Here is a 10000-nt window from a genome sequence, read left to right as displayed (position 1 = left end):
ATCATAAACGTTATGTATGCTGGAGGGCGTTTTATGGCTTATGCCTACTCCCCCTGTTCTCTCTCTCTCTCCTGTCCCCCTTCCTCCCGTCCGTAGCCCTCCCCACCTCTTCCTCCTCCTCCTCCTCCTCCCTCCTCCTCCTCCTTTCCTCCTTTTCCTCGCCCTGTTCTCTCTGTCTCCCTCCTGTTCCCCCCTCTTCCTCCCCTCCCCCCTCCTCTTCCTGTTCCTCCTCCCCCTTCTCCTCCCCCTCCTCCTCCTCCTCCTCCTTCCCCTCCCCTCCTCCTCTTCCTCTTCCTCTTCCTCGCCCTGTTCTCTCTATCATGTCCCCCCTTCCTCCTGTCCCCTCACCTCTTCCTCTTCCTCCTTCCCCCTCCTCCTCCTCCTCTTCCTCTTCCTTTTCCTCGCCCTGTTCTCTTTTTCATGTCCCCCTTTCCTGCCCTCCTCCTCCTCCTCCTCCTCCTCCTCCTCCTCCTCCTCCTCCTCCTCCTCCTCCTCCTCCTCCTCCTCCTCCTCCCCTCAGACCCTTGTGTTTTCAAGCCATTCTACAATTAATATCCTTGATATTAAGCTTGATTTCAGTGAGAGAGAGAGAGAGAGAGAGAGAGAGAGAGAGAGAGAGAGAGAGAGAGAGAGAGAGAGAGAGAGAGAGAGAATTTTCTTGAACTATGGAGTGTGATTCCCTTACAGATTTAGAGATTTAAACATTCTAGAATCTACAAATTCTGAATATATTTTTTTACATTCGAAGTACATCATTCAGCAATTTCTCGTGAAATATTGGTTTTCAGTTCTGTACTTGACATTTGTGAAGTTCAATTCAATTATAGTAAGTTTTAAACACATCAAAGCTGGTACAAAAGTGTGGTTTCGTTTCGCGGTGTTTTTTAATAATTGAAGTTATTTCGAATTTTTCAGATATATTCCAGAATGATTTATGTTTTTTGTAAAGGAGTTTGATGTAGTTTCAGATTAGTTCCTGGATGAGTTTCATGCACTTTAAAGTTTAAGTATATGAATCAGTTTTAATTTTGATTTTTAAACTTCTGAGGTAGCGGGATTTTAATGAGGTTTTTGCAAGATTTTTTTTAAGAGAAAATTCCACATCATAGAGTTTTACTCCGTAGGAGGGTACTGCCGTCAGTGCACCTCACGTAGTGCACTGTAGGTATTACTTAAGGGTCTTTGCTGCTGCTGCGTCCCTTCGGCCCCTAGCACTACCGCTTTCATTCCTTTTACTGTACCTCCGTTCATATTCTTTCTTCCATCTGACTTTCCACCCTCTCTAACAATTGTTTAATAGTGCAGCTGCGAGGTTTTCCTCCTGCTACACCTTTCAGACCTTCTTACTGTCAATTTCCCTTTCAGCGTTGAATGACCTCATAGGTCCCAGCGAAGACGTAGAAGTATCAGAGTGGAAATACGGTGGATGGGGAAAAGGAAAGGAAAGTCAGGTAACAAAATATTAATATTGCAACAAGAACAAAAACAAAGGGGTAAACGAAGTTGAAGATTACACCGTCCCGCACACGTTTCGAACCCCGGGCGAGACGATGACTCTGTTAAATTGAGTGGTGAATTACGTCCTGGCAGTTACTCGACTTTGGTGAGTCGTAGTTAGTCTGGAGAAAAGCGTGGGGCTATGAACGTTATCCCAAAATGCTTGCTGACAGCCGGAAGTGTAACGGCTTCTCAGTGAACGCCTCTCTGAAAGGGATGTAAATTGTATATATATATATATATATATATATATATATATATATATATATATATATATATATATATATATATATATATATATATATATATATATATATATATATTATATATATATATATATATAATATATATATACATACAGATATATTATTTATGTATATATATATATATATATATATATATATATATATATATATATATATATATATATATATATATATAGAGAGAGAGATAGAGAGAGAGAGAGAGAGAGAGAGAGAGAGAGAGAGAGAGAGTTTGTATACAACGTACCCTTTGATGCCGCTGTATTGCCACACAATAAAATAAGCGCGCATATCATTAAGGTGTTGCATATCATTACCAGAGCCCATTGTTGTGTCGCAAGCAGGCATAACGGATTGCCTTTGAAAGCAAAAGAAGTTAATTACATATTCGTGATGACTTCATCGCGGTTCAGTAACGTCATGATTGAGAAACATTTGGGGATTTGACGTCTTGATATAAATTGACTTTCTGACTAGGTAATGTTTTTTTTTTCTTCTTAGGGAATAATCTATGTATTATGTGGACACTATTATTCTTTGTAAACATTAAACACTAAACACGTTCACGCACACACACGAGCGGGCGCCCGCTAATATACACACATCACACACATGTATATATATCTCACAATGTTATGTATGTGTGTATATAAATATGTATATATTTTATATATATATATATATATATATATATATATATATATATATATATATATATATATATATATATTTATACGTATATATAAATTTATATATGTATATAAATAAATAAATAAATAAATAAATATATATATATATATATACACCAATATATATATACATACATATATACATATATATATATGATATAGTATATCATATATGTGTGTGTGTGTGTGTGTGTGTGTGTGTGTGTGTGTGTGTGTTTGCGCCTATTGAAGTGGAAGTCTTCAAGCCAATTTATAGTTCGTAAATCTGAGATTCTTCCAGTAACTCAAGACTTTTGTAATTCCTTGCAAGTAATTTGCTCCGAAAACACAATGTTTATCACCCATTTGTGAGGTGGTCAAGATGCCTGATGATAATCTCGTATGTCACATCGTTCTCTTTTACATACATTGCTCGTATCAATGTGGGCGTGTATGGACAGACGCCCGCGTATCATTGCAAAGCGAGAGATGAAATGCTTCACGAACAATGAACTTTACAATCCTTTCCCAAAACCCAATTCTTAGCGAGAGCATGATGGCATCCGCGAGCGACTTCGAAGAAGAAGGGGAGGGGAGGGGGGAGGGTGGAGCCAAAGAACGAAGAAAGGGAGGGGGAGGGGAAAGGGGAGGGAGGAAGGGATTTAAAAAAAAAACGAAAACAAAGAATTCCCACCTCTTCAAATTCCCTCTTGCAACCGACCTTTAATTCCGAATACCAGAGAAGTTCGCGATGAAATTTCGGCGCAGGGGCCTCTGTTTAATGACGTGCGACGACGAAGCGCCGGCAGGAGAAGCGGAGACAAATGAGACATCGACATTAAGGAAGGACAAACACGGACCTCCAACCAACGTGATGATTTATGTCGGCTGAACAAAGAGCGCTGATGTGTGCGTGTGTGTGTGTGTGTACGCGCGCCGGTAAGAGCTCTTCGGACCCGTCTTGATTTATTTATTCATCTTTTTTTTTTTTTGAAAGTTATTGATGTTTATTAGGGATATGTGATTTATTTATTTATTTATTATTTTTTTAAAGTTATATTTATTCGGGAAACGTGAAGGATTTGAGAAATACGAGCGGAGTGATGTATGGTCGTGTTGTTCGGTAATGTTGGACTTAAAAAAAAATATTGTTTGTTCCTTTCTTTGTTTGTTAGTTCACTCGAAAAATGTTTATGACAGTAAATCCGATTCATTAATTCAGGAAGTACATCTCTATTTGTTTAAAAGGTCTGTATGAATCTGATATACGAGCAGAGTGAGATATGATTTCGTTATATTTACCGTTTCGAAATTTTTGCAGCCACGGCGTAGAAGGTTCGGGAGATAGGTAGATCTTTTTAATAAGACTGGATAAAAAAAAAAAAGGATAGGACACTCTTTCCAATGGGAAAAGGCCAATAGTTGAATTTATGTATATGTATGTATATTATAATACATAGTATATAATATATATATATATATTGTATATATGTATATGTATATATATGTACACATATATGCATGCATACACAAATATCTATATATGTGTTTATATGCTTATATATATAGGTCTGTCTATCTATCTACCCATCTATCTATTCGTATAGATAGATAGATGGATAATGCCTTTTATAAAGAAAATGACCCATCCACTCGTTAATTAATATCTATCCCCCCATAACTTCCGAATGTAGTGAGATGAAAAAGGAAAAGTTCCTGATAGGTATTCTTAACTTCTTTTGTTTTTAGGAAACCTGGCGTGAGATGTTCTTATTTAATTAAGAAATAACCCGTAAAGTGAATTTTTAATAACAATAATGTCGATGACCTTCGTTGTTGTGACGCCAGGTAATATAATGTCAAATCAATCAGTCAAATCTATTCCATTTTTGGATGTTATTGGTTCCTATACTATTTCGGTTTATATTTTAATAAAATTATAATTATTCGTCTTACATCTTTTTTTTACCGACATAAATAACCCGACTTCATATTTATCTTTTCTTGACGTGAAGGTTATTTCCTTCAGTCTGAAACGTTGCAGTCAGTCTCCAATCATAATTGATATTAATGATTCCTTAATCATTTGCGGTCAGACCTTTGCAGTCTTCATTAATCATTTTGATGTGTATATATAGTAGACTACATTAATCAGCTTCCTGCCGTGCTCATTATTCCTTGATAGAGTTTTGCTTTTGTTTGAAGTTTCAGGTTTCACTGAAGAGAGAGAGAGAGAGAGAGAGAGAGAGAGAGAGAGAGAGAGAGAGAGTAAATGTACTAAGAAGCAGCTTTGTTTTGACAGTCTTTTAGAAAAGGAAATTTTCCATTTTATTTTTATATACGGAGAACTACTCAAGAGAGAGAGAGAGAGAGAGAGAGAGAGAGAGAGAGAGAGAGAGAAGATATATAGATAGATGTATATATATATATATATATATATATATATATATATATATATATATATATATATATATATATATATATATTAAAAATGCAGCTTTCTTTTGACAGTCCTTATGATACGAACGTTTTCATTTTAAATGTTTTTCAATGGAGAACAACTCTAAGAGAGAGAGAGAGAGAGAGAGAGAGAGAGAGAGAGAGAGAGAGAGAGAGAGACTGTATTAAGAAGCAGCTTTCTTTCGAAAGTTGCGTTAAGGATCTTTTCGTTTTAAATATTAATTCTATAAACAGCAACTTGATTGGATCGTAAAAATCACTACCATTTATTTTCTCGATGCTATAACCTTATATTCATACAAAAGTCGTGAAATTGCTGTTTGACCCGGAATGTGAATCACGATCGTTACTTGACCTTCGACCTTGTAAAAGCTCAAGGTCAAAGAAATCAACTGGTACTGTCGTCTCCTCTTTCTCTTACTTTCACTTTTTACTGCTGTTGGTGCTGCTATTGTGGTGCTGTTGCTGCTTTTCTGTGGCTTTTCTTTCCTCTTCCCTATATATATATATATATATATATATATATATATATATATATATATATATATATATATATATATATAAACATATAAATATATATATATATATATATATATATATATATATATATATATATATATATATGTATACATGTATATATACACATACACACACATACACATATATATATATATATACATATACATATACATACTGGTATTCCTCAAAGTCGGAATTTTCAGATCAAAGGCCCGGCCCTCATGTGAGATGTGGGAATGACATTAGTTATTTGTGGTTCGGAAATATTAGTTATTTTACTTTTTAAGTATTTTGAATATGGGTATGTATAGTGTGTGTAAGAGTGTAGAAGAATATCTAGGTAAATGTTAAGTGCAAGATTATAAAGGTGAATGAAAAATTAATGTAAATATAGAAACCATTGTGTGTAATATAATAGAAAATTTCTCGAGAAGACCCAACAACAGGTAGAAGACTTCGTACCTGTATATTTTACTGTAAATCAAAAGCTAAAGAAATTAATTATTAAATACGATCTCGCTGTGCGTATATCGCGTATATAATTCGGCGGTCTTTTCCAATATCGCGTCTGTGTCGGAGAATAATATCCATTCATTCCTAATAATCCTAATTACCGACGTAAAAAACCGTTCCGGAAAAAAAAAATCGGAAAGTACAATCACACGCGGAATCATTATTGGCAAACAGCGTTCCTTTTTCAATTACAAAGTCGTATAAACCCACATCGGAATAATATGATAGTTATAACTCAGGAGCGGAATGGGGCTATTAGTTTACGGCGCTTAAAATTAATGGGAGGAAATTCACTCCTGCCCCGATGAATATAATTTGGGGACATTATTCTCTCGTAGGAAAGCGTCCCCCATTAAGCTCTCTCTCTCTCTCTCTCTCTCTCTCTCTCTCTCTCTCTCTCTCTCTCTCTCTCTCTCTCTCTCTCTCTCTCGGACGTTCGTGGATTGAAGCGTTTTGGGGTATGTAATGTCCGCCGAGTTCTAAGATTAGGTCCATTTTTTATTCTAACAGAATTGATTCCTGCTTTGATTTATTTTTGGTTTTGCCTTTTTTTTTTGTGTTTGTGTGTGTATGCGTGTGTGTGTGTGTCTGTGTGCGTGCGTGTGTGCTTTGGCTAAACACGGGGATTTTATGCTAGTTTATTATCTCCGGCATCACGGATAATGGGGTAGACGTCATGCCTTTGTTTTCTGTTGGTATTTTATGGGAAATTTTTTCCCCTTGCGTGTTTGTTGATTAACTGTACACACACACGCAAATATAATATATATATATATATATATATATATATATATATATATATATATATATATATATATATATATATATATATATATATATATATATATATATATATATATATATAATGTATATATAAATATATTATATATATATATATATATATATATATATATATATATATATATATATATATATATATACATATTTATATATATATATATATATATATATATATATATATATATATATATTTTATAATATAATACAATTTGTTTTTAAGCACTATAATATTCATGTTTAATCTGTACTCTAGCATTTAAACGCGAAGGTAGTTTCATCCTACTGAATTTACGAGCGTTTAAAATTGCAAATGAAATTAAAAAAAAAATTCCTGAATAGCTTGAACACTTTGAAATACGGCGATCTAAGTTTCACATCCAATTGACTCCTTGTTTTTCAAATTTCAGAACATGAAGATTTCCATAATTTTGACAGAATGAAATTCATAATTATAGTTTTACTTATGACAGCAATGTATATATTTACTTGAATGTATCGGAAACAGAAAGGTAATTCTCCTTATGTGTTGATAATAGATATTAGATTCTCTTTGTATTAGAGACAGCTTCCTATTATTTTAGTTTTCATTCCGTTCTGTTTAAATATCTTTCTGTCAGTCGTGCAGAGCCATAAATGGCAACTAATGTCAACCATATTAAAAGGTAATGCTCGCTATCAAATGCGTCACATTCAAAACCAATATGAAATTGACCTTTGCATTTAAGGTCATGCAAATAAAAAAAAAATCAAATGCTGGAAATTTGACTTCAGTCATGCATGAACAAATTCATATTTTTTTCCATTACGCGTTTTATAATTTTTTTTAACACTCGGCGTAACTAAATCGCGCGTGGCGATGCGTATGTTATTAGGAATACGTCCTGCAAAACCGCTCTTACCCTTTATAAAACATACACACAGCCGACATACCTACTTTTTTTTTATTAGGAATTACTACAACGGAGAATTTATTTAAAATCAATATTACATTATTTACTAGTGTGTAATAATACCATCGGCCAAAGGGGAACGTAAAACTTGACCCTACAGCCACTTGTCACTATAAATTGCGTAAAATTACTAGCCGTTATGTTGACAGTAATCTTCTTCTTCTTCTTCTTCTTCTTTGGGTTACAATTACTTGCAGAATTATGCTTTTATCGAGTTTGTTGCCATAGCCGTTGTCCTACTTAGGTTCATCAACTTTGTAATGTTCATTGTTGTTTCTTTCATTGTTCATGATAATAATAATAATCATCATCATCTTCACATCATTATCATCATCATCATCATCATCATAATAATAATAATGGTGAAGAAAACCACCACTGTGAATTTCTTCACTATTTTAGTGAGATTTTTATTTTTATAATAATAATAATAATAATAATAATAATAATAATAATAATAATAATAATAATAATAATAATAATAATAAGATATGCTCTGTCATCACGTGGAGAATGAAAGTACTTGGGTTAGAAACTCGGGATAATATGCAACGGCTCTGTCCCTAAGATCGGGACTTATAGTCTCGATCCTCTGTCATTTTGACGTAAATTCTGACGCAGTGGGAACAAGTAGTAATGATTATAATAAAAAATGGCAGCAGTAAGGAAATTCGTCTTTTCGCAAATGTTAATGGATAATTTTGTAATATAGATCAGAGTAGGAGTAATGATTAAAGTAAAAATGGCGGTAGTAATGAAATACATCTTTAGGTATACATTAAATAATAATACTGTAATATTTAGATGACAATAAAAGCAACAGCAAGAACGACGAAAAACAAGTTAAAAATGCGCCGAAGTTTCTTCGGCGCAATCGAGTTTTCTGTACAGCCACTAAGTAAAGTAAGTATACCTTAGTTTAACCAGACCACTGAGCTGATTAACAGCTTTTCTAGGGCTGGCCCGAAGGATTAGATTTATTTTACGTGGCTAAGAACCAATTGGTTACCTAGCAGCGGGACCTACAGCTTATTGTGGAATCCGAACCACATTACAATGGGAAATGAATTTCTATCACTAGAAATAAATTCCTCTAATCCTTCATTGGCCGGCCGGAGAATCGAATGCGGGACCAGCAGAGTGCTAGCTGAGAACGATACCGACCCGTCCATAATCAAGACAAGGTCTAGACCTTGATCAAGGCCACTGAAAATAGATCTGTCTTTCGTTGGTCTCGGTATAAGGCTGTATGAGCCGCGGCCCATGAAACTTTAACCAAGGCCCGGTGGTGGCCTATCCTATATAGTTGCCAGAAGCAGGATTATGGCTAACTTTAACCGTAAATAAAATAAAAACTACTGAGGCTAGAGGGCTGCAATTTGGTATGTTTAACGACTGGAGGGTGGATGATCAATATAGCAATTTGCAGCCCTCTAGCCTCTCAGGAGCTTTAAGATCTGAGAGCGGACAGAAAAAGTGCGGACAAAGTAAAGTGCGGACGGACAGACAAAGCCGGCACAACAGTTTTCTTTTACAGGAAACTAAAAGGTAATAATGACGGATAATTCTGTAATACAGATCAAAGTAGGAGAAATGGTTAAAATAAAAATAACGTTAATAATAAAATACGTCTCAACGCAAACGTTAAATAAGAGTACTGTAATATTCGATGACATTAAATGCAACAGCAATAAGAAAAAGGTTAATAATGACTCGCTCTTTTTTTACTTCCGCGACAAACCGCCCAAATGTGCTTTTATGCCTCCCCTTTTGCCTCGCTCTTTTCCGCCGCATTCTTATGAATAGAAGCGATCGAAGGACCCCTGTTCCTCAGACAATAACGCGTTGTCAATCACTGTCTGCCTCCTCCTCCTCCTCCACCTCCTCCTCCTCCTCCTCCTCCAGGCCATCCTTATCTCCCTCCCTTTTCTCCTCCACCTCCTCCTCCTCCTCTCCTACTCCCCCCTTCAGCCCATTACCATCCCTTCTCTCATCTCCTCCTCCTCCCCCTCCTCCTCCTCCTCCTCCTCCAGGCCATCCTCATCTCCCTCCCTTTTCTCATCCACCTCCTCCTCCTCCTCTCCTACTCCCCCTCCCCCCTCATCACCATCCCTTCCCTCATCTCCATCTCCACCTCCTTCTCATCCTCCTCCTCCTCCTCCTCCAGCCCACCCCCATACCCCTTCCTCACCTCCTCCATCTCCTCCTCCTCCTCCTCCTCCTCCTCCTCCTCCTCCTCCTCCTCCAGGTCATCCTTATCTCCCTCCCTTTTCTCCTCCACCTCCTCCCCTCATCACCATCCCTTCTCTCATCTCCTCCTCCTCCTCCT

At 36.1% G+C, this 10000-nt stretch overlaps 1 protein-coding gene across 1 annotated transcript in view; it reads left to right on the top strand.

The window, feature by feature from the left end:
• The first annotated feature begins 320 nt into the window (after positions 1-320).
• LOC136833006 (uncharacterized) overlaps positions 321-10000 on the top strand; it is a 17972-nt gene continuing 8292 nt past the window's right edge. Inside the window, exons 1-3 of the mRNA XM_067094655.1 lie at positions 321-528; positions 1366-1451; positions 9643-10000. The exon at positions 9643-10000 is cut by the window's right edge and continues 50 nt beyond it. Coding sequence (XP_066950756.1) covers positions 321-528; positions 1366-1451; positions 9643-10000 — 652 coding nt within the window. The remainder of the gene's footprint in view (positions 529-1365; positions 1452-9642) is intronic.

Source organism: Macrobrachium rosenbergii, chromosome 51 (assembly GCF_040412425.1).
Source record: "Macrobrachium rosenbergii isolate ZJJX-2024 chromosome 51, ASM4041242v1, whole genome shotgun sequence".
NCBI classification, from domain to species: Eukaryota; Metazoa; Arthropoda; class Malacostraca; order Decapoda; family Palaemonidae; genus Macrobrachium; species Macrobrachium rosenbergii.
The sequence above is the reverse complement of the archived record's forward strand: the minus strand, read 5'-3'. Positions and strand labels throughout refer to the sequence as shown.